Source organism: Amphiprion ocellaris, chromosome 8 (assembly GCF_022539595.1).
Source record: "Amphiprion ocellaris isolate individual 3 ecotype Okinawa chromosome 8, ASM2253959v1, whole genome shotgun sequence".
Classification (NCBI taxonomy): domain Eukaryota; kingdom Metazoa; phylum Chordata; class Actinopteri; family Pomacentridae; genus Amphiprion; species Amphiprion ocellaris.
In genome coordinates this window covers 37,684,410-37,707,721 of record NC_072773.1, presented here as the reverse complement: position 1 = coordinate 37,707,721, position 23,312 = coordinate 37,684,410, and the positions used below count along the sequence as shown (strand labels likewise).

Sequence of the window (23,312 nt, the reverse complement as noted above, 5' to 3'; positions counted from 1 at the left end):
TGGACTGGTAGATCTCGGGAGGTTGGCTACTTGAAAAGTAGATCTTGGGTCAAAAAAGGTTGGGCACCCCTGCACTAGGGTGACTAAAGCCACGATTCCACAAGCATCTACTCGGCACGGTACGGTTCGCCACTATTGTATCTGACTCGACTCGTCTCGGTTTAGTTGTTTTTCCATATAGCCTCATCGTGGGTGGAGTCGTCATAGCGCAGCGAGCCGAAAGTCCCTTAACGTCATTTGCGTGCGACACAAACGCAACATAACAGAGGCGATGATACACCTGCTGCTCAGTCTGTGGCTTTCTGTCAGATTCAAAGTAATAGAAGAGTTGGAGAAAGCTGAGAGCGGCGAGTCGGAACACTCAGGAGACACACAGGAGAGTTTGGGAGGCGATACAGCAGTATCAAGCTGAAGACAAGAGGATATGAACAAGACGACATATGAGGGTAAGCTAATGCTAGTTCGCTAGCTATTGTGTATCAGTCCTGTGATTGACCCTGTAATGGCTGCAGTTTATCGCTATTAGGTATTAAAATATGTATGCTGTGTATGTGTTTCAGATGCTCTCTGATGAGACTTCATGGGATTTACCTGAAGCAGCAGCACATGAGCCTGCAGTGGCACAAGGTGTAGAGGAGGAGGACAGAGATGTACAGGATGCACTGATGCACTACGTGTCATGCAAAAGTTAGAAGTTATTCTTCTCGTTATACTTCTGTTTTTCTGTCCCCGGACCGCTAATGTTTTCTTTAATGCAATTCTGACAATAAACTTTTGTACCTTTTGCCGATGTGTCTATGCTATTGTTTTATTTGTGAAGGTTAGCAAGATTACATGACAAATTAAACACCAAAACATTAAAACAGCTGTTTTAATAATATTCCAGTTTGATAAATCAGTATTGCTTTGGTATAATTCAGTCAACGGAATTATGAACCATAAAGGAGTTTGTGTTAAAACATGTTAAATCCCATTAAACATAAATGCATTATTAGGGAATACAGAATTGTTTGGTTCAGACTGTTGACTCTTTTCCTACCAGTGTCTGAACAGACACAATGAAAAGTTATGATGCAATCACATAAGTCAGAAAATAGTTTATTAGTCAGCAGCAAAATCAAAACTATTTACAATGTGCAAAGTACAAACTGTGGTGGGCCTCTCCTACAGTGGAGGGCTAAAAGTAAAACTATATACAACTAAATCTCAAGTCTCTGGAAGGTGGACTCGCTGGCTGCCCACTGCCTGCACCAGCTAGTTTTTTTTAAATGCCGGTTTTGTTTTTGTGCTGGAGTCGCTCTCGTGTGTCGTCACTCCCTGTCCAATCAGTGGGCTGCACTCCTGTCCAATCAGTGGCCTGCACTATGTAGCCGTCACATCTCGGCTCACTTCATCTCGGTTGGAACCTCAGCCGAGGAGGTACGGAAAATCGTACCTGATACCATGCACTAATCCATATGGAAATGCTCGCAAACAAAGACGAGCCGAGCCGCACCGCGCCGAGTAGGTGCTTGTGGAATTGCGGCTTAAATGATAAGGACCAAAACTAGGTTCGTAGCAAGAGTTACAAGAAAGGAAAATCAGCACCATGAATAAATGGAGCCAGAAGATGGTTGGACTTGAACTGTATAGGGTTTTATATAAAAAATAATAAATGAATGTAGTTTTGTGCATGAATTGCTCAGTTCACCATGTTCAGTTTTAACACATAACATAAACACCATTCAACCCTTTGAAAAATGAAAGTTCCAAACTGAGTTGGTATCTTCTTTGAGTGTTCCTTCAAATGTTCATGTAATTGTTCCTTTAAGTTCCAGGTTTGATCAGTTCAGCTAGCTTTAGTCAAAGGAATGATGTCAAGTGAAGTGCAGGTTCAAAGGACTCTCAGGTTCAGTAAATCTGTCAAGAGTCAAATAGATGTGGTCAGATGTGGATGATCCTACCACACAGCATTTCAACGATGAAACTGAAGAGAGTAATCCATCCTCAGCGACACGAAATCTTGATCCTCTCCTTGGATTAAGAAGGTATCTTACTCCCTGGGGCTCGCCATATACTTCGTCAAGGAGAATCCAATTCCAAAATCTAAGGTTTCCAAGTATTTAAGAAACCTAGCCTGTATAGAAACAAGGCTATTACTACATAAAATCATGAAACTCTGTTCTCTATGGCCATAATGAAAATTATATCAAAATCGCAGACATCCTATTTCAACTCAATAGTGATGAAATGAATTATTTATCCATTTCAACCTTTTAACTGTAGTTTTTTCCTCAATATAATATATAATTATACATATCCCCCCCTTTTTTTCAACAAACATAAATCATTTTTAGCTTTCATGAACTACCATTTCACACTTTTTAACTCTTCTGAAAATTACGTCTCTTAAATCATGAATTAAGTGACAGCACATATACACACATTCAGTATTTAAACAACCTAGTGAACAGTATTAAACACAGACAGAACTTAAGGAGAAATACATCCACCATGGAAGTAAAAGGACTTAACTTCCACTCATATCTCATATTTTCTTATAAAATCACCAGTGCAGAAATACGGTGCTTTAACTGTAGCTCCAATACTCAGCATTAACATCATAACTGTAAATAAGGTCAGTTACATCTGTCAACAAAATAGCATGCTGCGTACTAGCCGTCGTGTCAACTCTAACATGGCTAATGTGGCTAGCTGCGTTAGCTGAGCTCCATTAACTCACCAAGACTCCGCCAAAAGTAACAAACTCCTGGCGCACGGGACTGTGAATCACCTCGTTCACTCACATTATGGTCTGTTCAAGTTTACTCAGGACTCATTAAAAACTGACAACAATTTATTCTGGAATTACTAGTTTCTGCACCGCAGCACACTCGGCTCGTGCTGACAATCCAGCTAGGTCCACCTGGCTCTTCCGTGAACAGGGCGGGACTTATTTTCCTCTAACCAATCACATGTCGGCATTTCTTAAGGTAGCCCAGAAGAGCCAAATTCAACAGACATTCTCACTCTCATAAACAGATAATAATACAGAAATACAGTGACATTAAATTATCTACTGGGTTACAAATAAACTAGTTCCTTCTGAGGAGGAAGCAGCACTTTTCTAGGTTTTAGTATAAACATGTATTCAATTTCAGCAGAAGCTTGAGGGCCCTGGTTGGAAAAAAAGCTAATTGTACACAAAAATTGCTGAAAACTTTTGCAAAAACTGCCACATACAGCACTTGAATTTGGAACTAGAGCTGCTGTTGAAATATTTTGTTTCACTTCAGGGTGTTTGGTTTATAACCAAACTGGCCATCTGTCTTTAAAAAAGCCCTATGAGAGGTTCCAGACCAATTCTTGTGAAAGTAAAACCAATCATGAGCTCTTATGATATCATTTATCATTTTATGTACGTTTGTCTTAGTTGTTGGGAAACATTAGTAGAGTGACTTCCATATAACTCAGCTTAATTGTTGAATTGTTGAACTCCAAATAATCTGTGACATTCTCATTTTGGAGATACCAGTCAGGATGAGTAAAGACTACATGGGAATTTGTCTGTCAGAGCTGGAGGTTCACCTGTAGACCAATTATTAACACTCTATTTCCATTTTAACCCCATAAATGTAGATTAAAATGCTGGGAAAGGCTGCCAAATGTTGTATTTTGTTTGGATTTATTGGTGTAAAATGCTCCATGAGGGGCTGTAAACGGATATTTACTGACTGCTGCGTCCTGTAGATGAGAGCGAGCAGAGAGAAGATGACAGCCACAGCCAGACCCAGGTCCAGGTTAAAGATCAGGGTGGAAATAACCGATGCAACCCACACCAGCTGGAGGAAGGAAGAGACGGACCGAGATCAGACGTAGGATAGAGTCTGAAGATTATTCTTTGCTGTGTGTGTGAAGCTCACCAAGTCTAATCTGTCAGCCTTCCAGTACAGACACACATGTTTGAACTGAGCCAGGATCCCTTGCAGGTTCACCACGATGATGACTGCCAGCACTGCCTGGTGCACAGGAAGCCGTTACTGAACACGTGCGTCATCCTCATTAAGCTGGAAGGACTCGAAATTTCTTAAAACATCTTCACTGATGTGCTCTATAATTTATAGTGCTGCTTTATAGAAAACCTCAGTGGCTCGAACACAGCAAAAACAAACTTATTTGTGCTTATTTGTAAACTTGCATTTGTTCCCATCGCCAAAGCAAATGCGTTTTTATTTGACACAAAGTCTTTGAAAGAAAATCAAAAATCATCTAAAAATTCCATTTCCATATTTTTGGGAGCATTCTGGAAGATGTACAACAACTATTACAACACAGCAGTGTTTGAAAACCTAAAAACAATTTTGTAAATGAGCATATTTTCACTTTACTTTTGGCAGCTGCTTAAAGAAATGACCGATCTTCAACAGGATGGTCAGAATCATCAGAGCTGATACCAGACCTGCCATCTAAGTAGAGATAGAAAACGCAACAGAAGGACAAACAGTGAAGGAAGGTAGACAATAAAGGAGACAAGCTCATTTTAAAGCTAGATTTAAAGGATTAGATGTTAGTTTGAAGTATTTCCCTACTTTAAAAAAGTTCACAGATGAAGGTGGTTTGAGGGTTTTATGTCTTTTTAAAAAACAGTACCTGTGATTTGACACCAATACTTTCCTGGACCACACTGCGAGAAAAGGAGCAGCTGATGGCAAAACACTGAAACATGGATCCAATGGTGTTGCAAATACCCAGAGCCAGCAGGTCCTGAGGCAGAAACAGAGAAAATAAAGAAGTACGGACTTTAAACAGTGGTACAACACTTTTAAAGGGGCTTACATCATCTGTGGTCTCAAAGGTGTGAAGATAACAGATAAGCCTTTATTAATTCCATAAAGGGGATTTGCAGAGTTACAGCAGTATTAGTTATAGAAATAACATTATTGCATGTCAATGGTATTCCACAGATTCTTTTATTAACAGAAATACCAAAAAAGTATTAATATTGCACAGATCATTATCTATACTGTACATAAGTAGAAATATACCAATATATGCTGTAGTATATGCAGAAAAATAGATATTGCACTGGGTTTTAAAAGTACAAAATATTCATGACTGCGTTGTAAAAAGAGAAGCATGACAGGTTTTGGAATGAAGAGAAATTTACAAAAGATGGTGGTACTGTTTAACTCTGGAGCTCATTAATCCAACTAGGGATTAGTTTGTTAAGTTTAACTAAAAACTGAACAAAATAGTCTAAATACACTAAATTAGGCAGTTCATGTCCATCATTCTACATTCATAATAAAGACAGGATTATTTTTTAGAAACCAAGACTCCGTCTGTAGAGGTAACTGTCACTATTTTCAGTCAATGGGTTATAAGACCTGTGAAATTCATATGATTGAAGCAGATAAAAACTGACTATTCCTGCAGCAGATTTCACTCTGAGGCTTCACATTCAGGTCTGCAGAAACTGGATCTAAGAGGGAGGAAAGTCAGACCAACTCTGAGTTGAAATCTTTACTTGTAATTATTTTTGAACTCTGTTTTTCAGTTTTTTAGCTGTATTTGTATTTGCAAATATCTATGGAAACTCCTTTATTCTCAATCCTGTATTGGTAATCAATAAGAACTGCACTAATTTTAAAGGTCCCATGTGGTAAAAATCTATTTTTATTGTGTTTTTTAAGTCTTAAAACACTGGGAGGCGCAAACTAAAAGCTCTGAGAATATCAATGCTTTTACTCGTGCAGTTCCTCAACTATAAGGCCTCCAAGCACAACCAGCCGTTTAGAATTGTGCTCAGTTGGTGAGTAGGACCTGAGGAATTAATAGTCACTAAATAAAACTCTGTATAATCCTGTCTCCTCACTTCCAGGTGAGTCATTGAGAATGAGCAGCTGCCTCACTAGGTTTATCTACGATCCAGAGATTCTTACCAAATGTTCTGCTGCTGCCTGCAAGAGTGAACACGAGTGTTCCTGCACTCCCAGCATCTGAGGAACTGAAGACCCAGTGGATTATCTTTATTATTGATGACAGTGTCACCATAATGATAGGGAACCCTAGTGGTGTGTATTGTACAGGTAATGTGGCTAACGTCACTATTAGCTTTGATCGTTTTCCCACAGGTCAGACCTCTAACCCTAAACTGTAAATTGAGAGACATTCAAAGATGGTGGAAACCTTCAGACTGATTTGAAACCAGTGAAGAAGAACTGAGTGGGTTACTGTGTTTTCATGTCAACCTAAACTTAGCCAGTGTTTCCATCCGTTAGCTGCTCTCCTGCTCTCTGTGCTCACATGAACTGCATTTTAATACAGTCGAATTCCCAATAAAGCTTTTCTCATGGACATATTTTTCTGTTGCTGGAATGGGTATGAAATAGTGGCTGAAACTCAGCCCATTGCCTGAAACTCAGCCCATTACCTGAAACTCAGCCCATTACCTGTACATGTTCACCCGTTCTACACCGCTAAACTAACTGTCAAACTCACCAAACATGACTTAAAAAACTACACGTGTGAAAAATTCAGTGATATTTCCATGTAAAATGATCACTCGGACATAAAGTTAGGAGCGATAGAAAGTCCTGGTCACACACATTCACAACATTCATCAATAACTGATGCAGAGACATTTTCCTTCCTGAAGGGGACAGCGTCTTAAAGCTACAGACACTAAACAGCCAGTTTAGATCAGGACTAAAACAGTACAGTCACAGTGAAATGAACCATCTTGGCAGTATTTTGAGCTCAAACATTGACAGAATCATTCTAAGATCATGTAAGAGTTTTACTACTTTATCAGTTTTTCATTTTCTCTACACAATGTGTAAAACATCAGTCATGTGATTTTAACTCTGGTTCATTTGTCAGTTTATTTACAGATTTCATATCTTTGCATTTGTAACCAGTATTGTTTTTTCCACCTTTCTGGGCCATCACTATCTCATCCAGAGTAACTGCTATAGTTGCAGTGAATATACCTGATTGGGGTCGAACCGGTAGCTGTGTTTGTTGGCGAATACTGAACCCATCGCTGAGAGGAAACTGAATCCCACCAGAGCTGTGGACAGCACAGGAATGAACAGTTCTCTGGTCTGAGAGATGGAGGGAAGGACTGGAGGAGACAAGCTGAGGAAGAGAAGGAAGAGAGGTTGATCGATTCAGTGATTCATTTTATTATTCAGTAAAAAAAGAAATGACGGTATAAAGGAATATAAAGAATTATGACTACACCAGTTGAGCTGCCTCATCATCACACAGCTACCAGAGATAATAGTCTTATTTCCTTTATGAGCACAGAAGTATGAAGAGTTGACAGTAAGAGGGAGGTTCGTGTTCCAGAAAGATGATATATTAACGGAAATATATACCGTGTGTATTAGAATTTCATTTATTTTTCATTATAGACATATATTTGATTTCAGTGACCCATAATTCATTCAGAGTGATGCTTCAAAGTGATTAAAAGCAGCAGAATGTCATATTCTTTAAAGAATGTAAGAGATATGTTGGTTCACTTTGCCTTAAAGAGCAACTAACCAGAACAGAATTTAATCTGTGGAGGGTTGAGTGGAGCATTTTCATTTTTCATCATGGTGGTAATGCATTTTTAGACCTTTTTCTGAAGCTGCTCATATGAATTAAGAATTGAATGTGATCGTTTGGCCTTAAAATCATTAGAATAAAATATCTGCATACATAAAATGGCATCAGAGGTCGTTGTATCTCAGTGCGACCGACCTGGTTAAATAAAGGCTAAATAAATTTAAAAAATCAGAATCAATGCTGTTACAAGAAAGTGACAATTAATTCAAAGATCTGCTGAATGAAAAAGACCAAACCAAATGACAAAGGCGACCGGAGAATAGCCGAGTTCCACTGACCCACTGGGTATGTGTCCCACCACCTGGACTCCATGCTGTGCAGCCAGATCCATCTGCACCGACAGGATGGTGCCCAGGACGATCTAGGAGAGAAAAACAATGGACATGACATTATCTGCACAGAATGTTCAGTTTGGACAAGAGGAACACCAAGTAGTGTGCATCTAAATGTCAAATAAATCACCCAAGACATGAACACACATAACATAATAACCAGAAACTGTTGGTCCGCTGATTTACAGCCAGTTTTTCTCTAAATATCGGGGCGGCTGTGGCTCAGGTGGTAGAGCGGGTCGTCCAATGATCGAAAGGTCGGCGTTTCGATTCCCGCTCTGTCCTAGTCATGTGCTGTTGTGTCCTTGGGCAAGACACTTTACCCACCTGGCCTCCAGTGCTGCTACTCACACTGGGGTATGAATGCGTGTGAATGTTGGTGGTGGTTGGAGGGGCCGTAGGCGCAGATTGTCAGCCACGCTTCCATCAGTCTGCCCCAGGGCAGCTGTGACTACAAATGTAGTTTACCACCACTGAGTGAGAATGTGTGAGTGAATGAATAATGGATTCATTGTGAAGCGCTTTGAGTGCCTTGAAAAGTGCTATATAAATCTTATCCATTATTATTATTATTTTGCCTACAATAAAGGTTAAAGTTTTTTATCCATCCATGTAGTTTAGATCATGATTAAGAAAAAACATTTTTAACAAAGTGGAATTTAGAAATAAGAAATGAAAAACTTTCATTCTGTTTACATTTTCTTACAAACCCTTAAGATGAATAAAACACTAAGCAGAAGAAAAAAACCATATAAACCCACTTCATAACCAACACCATGACGAGACAGAATGAGGATGATTAATTAGTGGCCAGGTGCAGATATTTGTTGAATGTGGGGATTTGTGGATTTGGAGATAAAAACAGATGATTATATAACCATGAGTCATTCATCAGTTCATCACTGTGGCATCTGTCCATCTGGGTGCATCTTATGGACTTCAGTCTACTGAGTGTGCGTTGTGAGCATCTGTGCATGTGTGTGTGTTTGTGTGTGTTAAGTGGGTCATTGCGAGTGGTGATGCCTGCAGTTTTTCTTCTTCTGCCGCTGAACTGAACTAAAACATTCTTTGAACATTAGATTAAAATTAGTGGTGGGACATGATTAAAAGTTTTTATCTAATTAATTACAGGCTTTGTAATTAATTAATCAAAATTAATTGCATTTTTGTCAAACAGCAATATTTGACACAATGGGTAATTATTTTCAATTCAAATAAATTTTGGTTGACAGTTGAATCAATGAATAGACATATACGTGTGTATAATTCAAAACTGATAAAATTAAGACAATTTTAAAATGGGACATAAAGAAAATAAAGTGATTTTGATGATTTAAGGCCTAGATTTAGTTCAGTTTTCCCACTGTATGGCACAAAAGTAGTTCAAGGACCTTCAAAAAGTTGAAAATCCAGATTCATTCTGTTTTCATAGTTTTTGGGTCTGATAAATGGTGTCATTTTGATGGTTCTTTTTTTAGGAATATAAATTTTTATTTATAAACAAATATTTTTTCATAAACTAAAAGTTTATAATTAAGTTATTAAAAGACAGATATTTTTGATTTAACTTATTACTCCGCCTCTTTGGCAGTGTAAAAACTTAAACCACAAAAATGTTTCTATTTATCTGCATTTTTCATCTGTCTGCTACATTCACAGATTACTGCAAATCTAAGTGCAATTATAGCGATTTTATTCAACATTTTAAGGCTTTCTGTAAACTCAAGCACTGTCTAGAAAAGTGGTCTATTATGGGATGGCTACACCGTTAGCCGTCAGCATGACTCGTAGCTAATGTTAGCTCTGGTGCTAACAGCAACATGTTTTACATTGAGGTGATACCGTCAGCTTGAAGTGACGCAGTGATCAGAAAACTCGTTGTTGTACAATTTGCACACAACCAGGCTTTTATCCAAGCTGCCATCAGGAAGATTTTTAAAAGAAAACTTTCTGCCCAACAAGCTCAATGAGTCTCATCTTCCTTCGCTGTTCACCAAACCTCCTCGTGTGCTGTGTATCTTCTTCACTGCAAACCACAGACCGTCTGCTGCAGACAGACTTTAGGTGTATTAGCGCCACCTACTGGACTGGAGTGTTCATCAGTGTTACCGGTGTGCCAGAGATGAGGGAACTGAGGAGGGTGCGATTAAAATGCGTAAATTTATTTAACTAGGATGCAAAAATATCAGTTCAGTGTTGAAGTGTAATTGAAGTAGTTTTGAGAGTTACTAGCAGTTTAAAACATTTTAGCAGGTCTTTTTGTGATCATTATCTCCTGCTCTATCCTCACCCTGCGGCAGAGGCATGATCCCGATACTGACTCCAGACATCAGATCTCCAACAGTGTTTTCTCTGATGGAGTACCGCGGCAGCCATGACAGGACGGGAATGAAGCCCAGCAGGAGGTTCTTCATCCTGGGACCAGAACACCTGGAGGAGCACAAACACTCAGATGGTTCATTGCCTCAGATAAAGGGCTAGATCCTCTATAATGCCGACCTTTAACTCACCAACATTGTGCCTTCACCCTCTCCAACAATGACTGGGACTTCTTTTCTACTCGCTGCCCCAGAACGTCCAGCTGAGCTTCATCCAGGGCGACGGCCAGATAAGGTTTCCTGTGGTGAGGAAGGCCATTTCGCTCGTTGCTATCCATCTGAAATCACTGTCAGAAGATTACTGGCAGCACAATGAAGCTTCACTTTGTACTTATTTGAACTCTGGGTGTTTAATGCATCTCTCTGCCTTTTTTTTTATGTGTGTAAAATGTGAAGTCACGTGACAGAGAAGAATAAGGGTCCAGATAACAACCAAAACAAACCAAAGCAGCAACAGGCTGAGCTTATCTGTACAGCAAACATCCAGATCACTATGAATAGTACAACACGTGCGACAGTGTGTGTGCATGTATGAGGGCAACACAAACAGCTACAAAAGCTTCACATGTGAGTCGGGGAAGGTGGAGAACAGCCTTGAACTCTGCACATTGCAACCAGTTTACAGCCCCTTTCTCCTCCCCTTCACCGCCCATTCAGAGACATGAAAGCCTTCATTATCCCAGCTCAGCTTTCAGAGACAGAAACAGAGTAAATGAGAGAGAAATATGTGTTTTAATCTATTTTAATGGGTTCCACTTTGAAAAATCAATCATTTTTAACAGCCACTCCAACTGGGAAAATATCAAATTGAGTGGAAACCTGTTATGGAGGAAATTAAGAATAAAGAGAAAGAAAACCAAAGAGAATAACAAGAAACCTCCACAAAACTGTGCAGAACACAAAAAGAATCCAAGAAAACTGCTACAGAAGTTGTTTTTGGAGTAAGTTAAATGATTATAAAGTTTTCTGTTCTTCATCCCAGGAAGAAATCAGAATGATTTATGATGGCAGCAATTAGTTAAAGAATCAAACCAATAAATAGTAATAAAAAGTTCTAATACAGCAACTTAATCAACAGAAAATCCAGGAAAAATGTGTAACAATCACCCAAACGTGGAGATATTACAACTACAGAAAGCATGATGTTGACCAGATCCTCAACCAGAAGCATCTTGTTGCTCCTATCTGGGGCATTGGAACTTTGTGGTTTTTTTATTTATTTATTTATTTTTTTACATTTTGCGGTGTTTCATCGTATGACAAAGGTGCAAAATGTCTTTTTTCTGCTCTTTTAAAATGATTTTTTTTAAAAAAATTTTCTATGCACGCAGTCGCCCTCATTAATCAATTTATGTTTTTGCCCAAATGGAGTAATTGAAGTCATCTGATGAAAATTCCTGCCTTTATTCATAATGTAATATATAATTGCAGAGAAATAAAATATACTGTGACTCTTTCTGTATAATTCAAGTTGTTATCCAGTTGAGGGGTCAGGAGCTGTCATGTTATCTCTGTACAGAATAATAATTTTGGTTTTCTCTCTAGAAAATGTGCATGAAAACAGTTCTATGTTCAAACTTCACCTTTTTTTAAGCAATTTGTTCATAATGTTCAAAAATTCAAATCACAGAAGTTCAGAAATGATACGCAGGTCTAACTGAAAGCTCAGGCAATCCGGCTCATTTCTAGAATTTATAATTTACACTCACTGCACCACGTTTTCCAGGACTTTCTGCATGCGCTGTTGCATGCAGCACTAATACCAGAAAAGCAGACTATGCAGCAGAGTCTTCAGAAGTGTATTTGTTTCAGAAGCAGCAGGAGGTTTTTGATGCGTTCGGCCCGGCAGCGAGGACTCTGATGCAGCGGCAGCTCGAAGAAGGAGAACGTGAAGCTCCGGGAGAAACTGAGGTTGGAGATGGGACGCAGCGGTGGGAGGCGAGGAGGACGAGGAACCTGACGAGGAGGTAAAACTCTCCTCCTCAAACGCAAATCTCCACCCAAACCGGCTGCAGAGACAAAAGGTTTCTAATGAGACCAGCCTCAACATTTAGCATTTTTATTAGTTCTTTCATTGTGATTGCTGCAGATAATCATTTTGGCATAACACACATTAAATAGATCACATTTTTAATAAGCTCCATGGTCCTGGTGTTCTGCACGCTGGTTTAGAGGAACCTGTCATGGTGACATCTAATAACATGGAGCTGATGTTGCTTTTCCTGCTTTGACAACCCAGAACATCACCTGTAAAAAGGTTGATTTTTCCATCATCACAGCACACTTATACAATTTGGGACCCAGAATATTTTCAGAAATGAAGCCATCACTGTAATTAGGCCTGACGGCAGCCATTTTACTTTCTGTCATAATATAATAATGTGAATCATTTCTCCTCAAAGACACCAAAGAACACAGAAATGATGTTTGCCCACGTGTTTAAATGGTCAAAGAAAACAGTGATACCATACAGAACATCATTTAAAGCCTGGTTATACAGGTACAGCTGGAGCTGAAAAAGAATGTTCCCTAACCCTAACCCTAACCCCGAACTGTTCCCTAAACCCAACCCTAAAGTGTTCCCAAACCCTAAGCTGTAGTGAAGTAGTATATAGCCGAGCTAATAGCTAGCTAGGTGAACCTGAGCTAGCTAATGCTGGTTCGTGTTAGTTTGTTGAAAAAGGTGAAAATGGAGTTATTACAGCTGCGACGTAAATATAGATTTTGTTGTGTGTGCATGTGATGGATAAGGATGATATTAATGTGTTTCTAAACATATTTCCTTCAAAACTAGCTAACAGTAGCCCAGGAGTAGTTCAATAGTAGCCCAATAGTAAAATCCCCTTTTTTCTGTCATGTTGCTCAGTAGTTTATTTTTCCACTTTCTTTAACTTATTTTACATTTTACAGCTGCAACAAACTCTCCATAAACCATCAACGCCAGATTTCTTAGAGGTATGTAAACTCCGTCGATGGACTTAATCTGACATTTATGTTTTTAAAATGTTTTTCATGCAGTATGAAATTTACTTTCCAAATAAATGAAAACACAGAGTGGGTCTACATTATTATTATAATAATATCATGTATTTATAGTCTTTTAGCTTCATGTGGTTGGTCATGAAGGGCTCTTACCTGCACTGTTCTGAGGGATCACCAGAGGTGGAGACGGAATTTCAGAGTTAAAACTTGAACCAGAACTTTCCTCATCCTCCTCCTGTCTCCCCCGATAAGGCGTGGATGGTGTGGACAGAGGAGGTGGAGGAGGCGCTGGAGGAATGGAGGTGAAGGACGATTCGGAGTGATCCAGGCCTCCCCATGGCGTCATGGTGCTGTCGGAGAGGAGGATGGAGGAAGGACCTGGATGAGGGTGAGAGGAGGACGAGGGTGACGTCTGGTGGTGGCACTTAAGTTTTCGGCGATTGGTCTGGTGGGGGCGCTGGAGAGCCGGGGAGAAGAGAGGTGGTTTGACTATGACAAGCAAAATAGGTGGAGATGAGAGGAGGAAAAATGAAGACACAAGTTAGTGCATTTTGGAAAAAAGCAGTCACAGTGAGCTAAGATGAAATTTCAAGTCTTCTCCATTCATGCTGACATCTATTTATCCATGCTAACATCATCCATCTTTCATTCATGCTAACATTCATCATCCATCTCCTTCTGGGGAATTCTCAGGTGTTCCTCAGTAAGTTCTGATTTCTGAAAACTGTAATACACACACACACACACACACACACACACACACACACACACACACACACACACACACACACACACACACATGCACGCACGCACACACACACACATATAATCATGAAACTGATGTAGTCATGCAGTGTTAAAATGATCAGAAAAAACACTGAAAATGATCACATTGCACTCTTCAAAATGACTCAAAATAGTTAAAAAGGGCCCACTTAAACAAATCCTTCATTAAATAAAGGCCTTGTGTATTGATTCTGATACCTGCTTTAGTCCCAAATGAACCAATCACAGGCAGCCGCTCACGTGACATCACCAGTCTGGGAGCCTGAGAGCAGAAATCAGCTGAAAAGCATCCCATATTCAGCAGAAACATGGTCACAGATTACAGTCTGTTCAGACACACTGGAGGCATTTTCTCATAAGATCATTTCTATTTAAGCTGCTGACATTTTTAGTACTATTTTATTATTAACCATGCCGTGGTTCAATCTTTCTGTTTGAAGATCAGTTCACTTTTTATTTCTTTATTTATTTGATAGAGACAGTGCACATTAATGAGCGTGTATTTAGGCAGCAATAGATGTAAATATGCTGGATTATAGTAACAAAGCTAATTTACATCCACAGTCCCTAGACAGGTAAAAAAACAAAACAACAGTGAAACACAGGATGATAGGTCACAATAAAAGGACAATTTCACAATAAAAGGACAATAAGTCACAATAAAAGGACGATAAGTCAACGAAAGGACAATAGGTCACAATAAAAGAACAATAAGTCAATAAAAGGACAATAAGTCACAATCAAAGGGTGATAAGTCAATAAAAAGACAGTACACAAGCTTTCAGTCACTGTTGAACACTTTTAAATTTGAATTTGTCAATAATTTTTTAAATTCCCTGCAGACATCTAGGCTTGTTGGGAGGAAGAATCCTACTGACTCTGGTAAAGACCTTTATTTGTTTGGTTTTGGATCAAATTTGGAGATGACTATGGATGAAATTTCCTACGTACGTTTATCTCTGTTGCAGGATTATTTGAAGTTGCGCAGATGATACAACGATTTTTCCTCCAGAACCATCAGATCTTTGGTATTTTTGTCTAATATTTTGGTTTGTTTGATCAGCCTTTGTAGCTCTTTGGGTTTAGTGTTAACAAATGTTCCCATGCTAAAAATCAGAATATGACCTGCTATAATGCTTTAAGGTTATAAAAAGGTTTTATCCCTGGATCTGTCACGTACCTGGCTCCAGCTTCAGACTGAAACCAGGCATATTAATGTTATTTTGTGCTTAAATTTCTAATATTCCAACATGTGTCAGTTGGTGATGCACTTTATAGCTTCTGTAATCTTCATCTAAACCATTTAATCTGGGCTTCCAATGTTTTTCTGTTACTGTAAATGAGAACAGGTCACTGCTGGGTCCTTGAGTTTTTTACAGAAAGATAAGAAAAGGAAAAATGCTCGAAAATTAAGGTCATCTTCGCCAAAAAGAAAAGAAAATTAACTTTAATATCCTGGCAGCTGAAAGATCTGAGACAATAAGAATGAATAACGGTCAAATAAAATAAACTACTGTCCATAATTTAAACACATTTTAGCCAGAATTTCACCCAAATTCATGTATTTTTCAGGGGATTTTTCATGAATGGTGTGAGATATTTGAAATATTTTTGTTTTTTAGCTAGCAGCTAATTTTCATCTGTTGTCTCTGAGCAGGAACAGAAAAAGAACAACCACAAAGCAATAAATGCAGTCCATAAAACAATATGATTAAACAATAAAACTAGCTGTGAAATATAAAATGTGATTTTACAAAATATCTCTACTTTAACAAATTAACAAAACAAAAACCAAAACAATACGGGTTCCTCTACTGAATATCATTAATTACATCTGATTTTAATGATATATTTACAGAATTAAACTTGAATTCAACTCTTTCTTCTATCAAATAAGGAGGAAATATTTGTGAAATTCTGATTAATTTGCAAATTTGAAAAACAGTCTTTTTTTACAATAAAACAATTTAAATTTTCTATAAAATATTTTTTATTCACAATTACAGGTTTCCAAATGTTATTTTACATTAGTAATGTACATTTACAGTCTATTTTATTGTGTATTTCAAAAATACTGAAAAAAAATCTGTAGAATGAAAAGATAAAATTCAATGAAATGCACATTTTGTACTGTATGTTTCTCCAGAGCTGATATTTGAGTGAAGGCAGATGGCAGGTAATAAAGTGAAGCTGATGGAAGCTGTGAGAGCGTACCTGTGATTACCTGTTAGATGGATGTAAAATGTCACTCCTCTGCACTTATTTCTTTTTCTCCTGGTGAAAGCAAAACATCTCTCACAGATCTACACTTAAGGGTTGTCACCGAGGTTCAGGAACAATTTCCCTCCTGTCAGATGGTGGTGATTTTCTCCGACTGGATTCCAGAAGTTATTTCCTCTCTCCCAATCCTTTGTTGCCTGAAGAATGAAAAAAAAGTGAAAAACAGGAAGTCTTTTCCTAACGCTTACAACCAAAACACATCCTGGTTTGCCTCCATCATTGCCTCCCTCACCTTTAAATGTCAACACTTTCACTCCTCCATTCCTTCTATGGAACTTACAATGGTGCTACAAAGGAGAAGAAACAAGATTCTGGAAGCTTCCATCCCTCTAGCTTCACATTCTTCTTCCTCCTTCTCTCTCTTCTTTCATTGAGTGGCCACCAGTCAGATGGGCGCTTGACAAAAAGCAATGCGAGACGGGACAGAAATATTAAAATATTCATGGGTACCCCTTCATGGGCAATGACCTCCATCAGCCCTCTGAGCAAACAGCCTGCCTGGGATACAGAGATAACGACCAGCAAGCATCTAATTGAACCCATGGCAGCAAAAACAGCATTTTAGACCTTCTATGAAAAGCTAATTTTCATCACAGTTGTGGTGCCATCAGGTCAGAGGACATTTCATTGACTCACATTCATTTTAAGCCAATGTTGTGAAAAGAAGGAAAGAAAGAAAAAGGAAACGGTTAATATTGGTTGTTTCAGAAGCTGGGACGCCAAAACAAATAACCCATCTCCTAAAAATATATTAGTAGTATACAGTTTCTAGCTTTAACTTACATGTGATCATGTGTTAATGTAAAATATTCATAATCATAAAAAATAGAAATGACCTGTAAACATGGTAGAATAATGCATTTTGTCACAGTGGCTCATTGCTAGTTAAACCCCAGTAATCCTTTCAGCAACACAAAAAAACTGCTTCTGCAATCCAGAGAAATCCAAACCCAGCATCATGTCAGAGCACATGACATTGAGTTGCATTAAATTGCATTAAAAATGTAACTAGGGTTAATCATGGAGTTCCTCAGGGCTCTGTCTTAGGACCAATACTGTTCACATTATACATGTTTCCCTTAGGCAATATTATTAGGAAGCACTGTATTAATTTCCATTGTTACGCTGACGACACTCACTTGTATTTATCTATGAAGCCAAATGAAACTAATCAGCTAGCTAGACTGCAAGATTGTCTTAAGGACATAAAGACCTGGATGACCTATAATTTCTTACTACTAAATTCAGACAAGACTGAAGTCATTGTATTTGGCCCCAAACATCTTAGAGAATTGCTTTCAAAGCATATAGTTACTCTGGATGGCATTACATTGGCCTCCAGTACTACTGTGAGGAACCTCGGTGTTATCTTTGACCAGGACATGTCCTTTAACTCACACATAAAACAAATCTGTAGGACTTTCTTTTTCCACCTGAGAAATATTGTAAAAATCAGGAACATCCTGTCTCAGAGTGATGCAGAAAAACTAGTCCATGCATTTGTTACTTCAAGGCTTGACTACTGTAATTCCTTATTATCAGGTTGTCCCAATAGCTCTCTGAAACATCTACAGCTGATCCAAAATGCTGCAGCCAGAGTACTGACGGGAGTTAGCAAGAGAGACCATATTTCTCCTATATTGGTTTCTCTTCATTGGCCTCCTATGAAATGTAGAATAGAATTCAAAATCCTTCTTCTGACATATAAAGCTCTTAACAACCAATCTCCATCATATCTTAAAGACCTGATAGTACTATATTATCCTAGCAGCGTACCATATCACGCTGAGTACATGTAACACAAGATTCATATGGACCAAAATCAAAAACTGGCTATGTTTGGAGTCACCCATGTTTTAGCTGTTGATGACTTCAGCAAAAAGGTTGTTGCTCACTCTACTATACCGATAAAAACAACCTTACCATCTATGAAGATGTTTTCAGGTAGCAGTCTATGTATTACTATGGACAGTAAATGGATATTCTGTCATTTTTTCAGTGTAGACATGAGTGTAGTCTCTTTCTGGTTTTACAGTTGCTTTACAGTAAAAGGATGCATCTTTAGGTGTTTATTATACTGTGGTAGCTGTTCTGTTCTCTGCCTCTACCTGCTTGGTCATCATATCCACATTACTAGTGAGTCTTTTTAAAAAATATCTTATGTGTAAATATCTTAGGAAAGCAACAGTAGTCAAAATATCAACATTGTGGTATTCAGTCAAAGATATTGTGATATTTAATTTTTTTCCCCCCTATTGCCTACCCCTACGTCCCACTAGTGTTTTGTACTGGTCACTTGCAGAGACTCTTCTATATTCTTAAACCCCTACTAAACCTCAACCCCACCTATCAGTTATGCCATTCAGATGTTGGAGTGAAAAAAGAGGCTGCAAATAACAAAAAAACAACATATTGTTACTAAATAAATCAGACTGTTCCTTTTAAGCCATTGGAATAGTTGTACATATTGCACATACATGACTACCACATTCAGTATAAACTGTGACTAAATGATACCTGCTGAACATCATTGTTATAAAAAATCTGATTTTAAAATTGACTTTTTCACCCAATAGGCCTGCAGTACATGCCTATGGTATCTGGGACCAGGAGCGAGTCGATCATGGCAAGGAGTTTTACTTGATGCTCTTCATGCAGGAGCTGCTGTCCTCTCATCGCCACCATCAGGAGAGAAGGCCTTATTTACAGACTTCATCCACAAAGATACGTTTTTAGAGTTTGTGTGGTTTGTGTTGTATGCCTGCCTTTATTATCATTACTGTTATGGTAACTACTTCCGCAGCATACAGTTTTCTTGCATACGTTTTATTATTACTATGCTTTCCAAATTTTAGAGTAAACATGATATTAAACATATTACCATTTGCCAAGAAGGGTTTTTTTAAACCTGTTTTTTTTTTTTTTTTTACTTAAAACAACTGCAGAAGCAAGCACACTGTAGTTATTCAAATTTTATATTCTAGTTATGTGACGAGCATAGTTCTTTTATTTATTTTTTTAATCAAACTTTGGGAAAATTAAAAATTGCAAATTTACTAGCTCATCAGTCAGTGTCCATAATACCCAGATAGGTAGTCAGCATGCAGATTTCCTGGTAAATGTGCATATTGACTTCTGAGTCAGTAAATTTACAGATTTATGGAAATTCTGCATAATGACCATTTTTCCTGAATGGACCGTAAAACGTTTTTCATTAACACAGCAGAACAAATTGAATGATATCTAATCTTTCAGATTAGATATCATTCAGAATCATATAGTTGAAGGAATCTGGCCTGAGGTCAGCAACTGTGTCAACTATCCACTGAAGACAGCCTTGCTGCAGTTGGAGGATCAGGAGGAACTAGACATGAACGATGGCCTTGTGAGATACTGTGTGTCCAACCTGACTGTCCAGTTGTGCCAGATTGGTCTTACAAGACTGGTGGAGTCATGGAATTCTCACCCCATTCCAGGTGAAATAAACCAGTGTTGCAAAGATTAGAATAATTACAGCAAGCACTTTTAAGTTTTGAGAACTGCACTACTTTCTTTATTTTGCAGGTAAAGGTGTACCAAACGACTTGGCTGGCAGTGGCTGTTCCAAAAAAATCCCACAGGAGCTGTTGCCTCATTTAGTTGAAGCAGCAGACCTTTACAGCCAACAGTTGGGATCCTCACTGACAACAATTCAATTCAATTCAGTTTTATTTATATAGCGCCAATTACGGTCAAATTGTCTCGAGACGCTTTACAGAACCCATATGCCTGAACCCCCAGAGCAGCCCTAAGGAGACAGTGGCAGGAAAACACCCTTTTAACAGGGAAAAAAAACCTTGAGCAGAACCCGGCTCTTTATGTGGGGGAACCCATCTGCCTGCTGGCCGGGTGGGTTGAGAGGGGCAGAAGATGTAGAGAGGTAGAGATAGAGGGATGGAGGTAGAGATAGAGGGATAGAGATAGAGGAATAGAGATAGAGGAATAGAGATAGAGGGATAGAGATAGAGGAATAGAGATAGAGGAATAGAGATAGAGGGATAGAGGTAGAGAGGTGGGGGGGACACAAGGACCATAAAACACACAGTATAATACATGCATGATAAGACAGATGATACATGCAAAGTACAACTAACATGGAAACTAATTATAGTTTACAACACATTCTACTTCTGGAATTGATCCATTTTCAAATGAACAGAACAAACTTACAGTTGAGAATCAGCTTGCAGAGAAATATTCAGACATTTCAGATTTGTTCTCGAGAGCAGTGAACGAGGATTTTGCCCCATACAAAGCAGCATTGCTCTATCTCATAACAACAACTCAACGCAATGTGTGAAAAGACATTTGCTGTATTTGAACTTAGTGGACCTTTACAGCCAAAAGCTGGGATCCTTACTGACAACTGAACAGGACAAACTTGAGAGTTGATAATCAGTTTGCAGAGAAATATTCCGACATTTCATAATTCTATAGAGCAGTGAATAACAACATGGCTCCATACACAGACGCACTGGTCTCTCATAACCACAACTTTAAAGAATGTACATTTGTAACTAGAACAATTAAATGGTGGCAATGTATGTAAAGATAAATGTTAATCTCACTAAAACAGTGAACACTAATATGACGTCATCCAGCCCAAACATGTGAATGAATTCACATTAGTAGTACAAGAACTCTGACCCAAATATCTGAAACAATAAAACAAACAACAGGCCTACAGTATTTGAGTATGAAAGTGCAAAATGTTACTCCTCTTCAAAAAGGGATCTCAGAACAGAAATCCTCTGACAGACCATTAACTTCAAATATGTTGCTGGCTTCGATGTTCCCTCTACATTTTGCACACAGAGGTCAGCTTCCACTGTTCCACATGTTTACAGCCAATAATGCTTCAGCAACACTCCGAAGACTGGCTCATTGATAAACTCTGAAAAATAAAAAGAGAAAAACTAGTGTTTCTGTGTCACCATCTGTCCTTAATGTGTTTTTAATGGAATGGATGACAGTGTTTTCTTCTTTTTTTGTACTCAACTTAAATGCTTCAGAAAACTTTTCCATCATATTTCACCTCATTTACAGTAGTTTTCAATAAGTAGCTCACAGCGATCAAAGGGTGCAATAATGAGGCTCTGAGTGGAGGAGAAGAAGATGAGGAAGTGAAGAGGTGTCATGGTATGTGGGAATTTCAAGCCCAAAGTGAAAGCTAACAGGGCAGTCGGCAAGCAGATCACTGTTTGAATGGATTTATTTAACCAATCAACACAAATGCCACTCGGGCCAAAAACTCACTAAAGGTGTGGGATCGGGGAAGGGCAAGCTCTGGGGGAGCGTCAGGCTCTTGCCGGTGCTCACCACGTCCAGTGGGGAGCGCAGCGGCGTGGCATGGAAAATATGGTACTTAGAAAAATAGTTTGTGTCTGATATTGTTTTTCCACAGAAAGAGACAAATATATTTTATTACAATCCTTAAAATTATGTCTGTTCCTTCTACCTTATTAAAAATTCCACAATCTATAAATGCACCAATATATTTTGTCTCACAGGTTTAACTGTTGGACACAAGACATCTTCCAGCTTCAGGTTTCCAGATCATACTTGTGTAAGCACAAAGACCTGGCTTCCAAACTACTTGTGACTTCACAAATTATGGTCCTAGGCCCCCCTTAAACTTGGATTTTCAATAAGCACAGAGAAACATTTCACTTTAAGCAGACGAATGTGAAAACAAACTGTATATACACATCATTCTTCACGGTGAAGCTCAAACATCCAACTGTTGGAAGAAGAGGAAAAACATTTTTGAGTGGAGCGGGACGTTTATATTAGGGATACACAATAAATACCTGTTCTGATGAATTATTGGCTGATATTGGCTTATCCAGCAAATATCGGTTCATACTGACATCGGCATATACTAACAGATAAATATTGGCTATACTAATATCTGATTTGACAGATTTTCACAGCATTTAATTTGAATATGTAGGAAAAATGCTCTATGAAAGTTGTACATTTGTGAAGTTTTTTAATGACCTTTACTAGAAAAACTAAATGAATACTTTAAGAGTTAGAATTGTTTTTGTTGCAACAGTGATGTCACAGTTACATCTTTTTCAGTCATGGCTGTGAAATATTAAATCATCTATTTCTGCTCACAAAATCTGAACCTTTCTGACACTCAGTTGTGCAGAAACTACAGGTATTATGTACTTCTTTTAAAAATAGAAATCTGAATTTACCAGTTGTCTATATCATCTCGGCGAAGCAGGTCATTATCGGTTGTTTATCAGCTGTAAAAAAATCCAGATTGTGCATCCCTAGTTTATATTCCTTCTTCTATCTTTAGGCGGACAAACATGAAAATTTAATAATTTCTTCCCTGGCTCAGGACAAATCTACACACAAGGTTTCATACAAATCCACAAAGAACTTTTTGAGTTATTTTGCTGACAGACTGAGACATAGCAAAAACAGAAGTAGTGGAAGTAATGAAAATGATGTCAAAAATGTTAAAATGTGCATGCAAGTAGTATGAACTATTAATACACAACAACTTACTGCATGCAAGGAGACAAAGAATGGCTGATATGATCACATCAAGCATTAACTAGGTGTTTTGCAATAAACAACCAACAATTTCCCAGCACTCAGAATACTTCACTTCCGTGTATCGGTGCACAACTCCTTCGGAATAAAAGCATGGCTCGAAACGCAATGCATAAAGTCGTATAAATTTCATGTTGCTAAACACAAGTCTTAGGAACCCAGTCACGATATTGTAATAAGTGCTATTTGGGTGAATCAAACCGTTAAAATCTTAGGTAGGATATGAAACAGTACTTTGTGTGGAATACTGGATATGGTCCTGAAAGTGCAGCCTCCAGCTCTTCTTGAGTGTGTCCGTTTTTTGAGATAGAAGACAAACTAACTCTCTCCAATTAAGCTGTTTATT

General features: G+C 38.4%; 1 protein-coding gene and 1 non-coding gene across 4 annotated transcripts; both read right to left on the bottom strand.

Annotated features, from left to right (window-relative positions):
* Nucleotides 1-2,314: 2,314 nt before the first annotated feature.
* On the bottom strand, nt 2,315-10,774 carry LOC111570008 (uncharacterized). The gene is made up of 6 exons (XM_055012669.1): nt 10,439-10,774; nt 10,219-10,358; nt 7,875-7,957; nt 6,972-7,119; nt 3,903-4,743; nt 2,315-3,821 (listed from the first exon to the last, which is right to left on the bottom strand). Exons 1-5 carry the CDS (start codon nt 10,582-10,584, stop codon nt 4,616-4,618), a joined length of 645 nt encoding a protein of 214 aa, XP_054868644.1. The 5' UTR covers nt 10,585-10,774; the 3' UTR covers nt 2,315-3,821; nt 3,903-4,615.
* A 258-nt stretch (nt 10,775-11,032) lies between these two features.
* On the bottom strand, nt 11,033-23,051 carry LOC118470443 (uncharacterized). Of its 3 annotated transcripts, none has more exons than XR_008602461.1 (5): nt 16,587-23,051; nt 16,289-16,491; nt 14,273-14,336; nt 13,442-13,777; nt 11,033-12,315 (listed from the first exon to the last, which is right to left on the bottom strand). It is a non-coding gene; the product is annotated as an uncharacterized LOC118470443 (transcript). The 3 variants fall into 3 exon arrangements; XR_008602460.1 differs by having other exon boundaries at nt 16,299-16,491; nt 16,635-23,048; XR_008602459.1 differs by having other exon boundaries at nt 16,299-16,491; nt 16,587-23,046.
* Between the last annotated feature and the right edge of the window lie 261 nt (nt 23,052-23,312).

What these genes read in the sequence shown, in the direction of transcription:
- LOC111570008 (XM_055012669.1), bottom strand. Translation starts at nt 10,584, where the DNA reads ATGGATAGCAACGAGCGAAATGGCCTTCCTCACCACAGGAAACCTTAT. An exon ending in GATCATGCCTCTGCCGCAGG is followed by an intron (nt 7,958 to 10,218) that starts GTGAGGATAGAG and finishes TTTCTCTCCTAG; the next exon opens with ATCGTCCTGGGCACCATCCT. An exon ending in ACCGGTTCGACCCCAATCAG is followed by an intron (nt 4,744 to 6,971) that starts GTATATTCACTG and finishes TTTCTGCCTCAG; the next exon opens with GACCTGCTGGCTCTGGGTAT.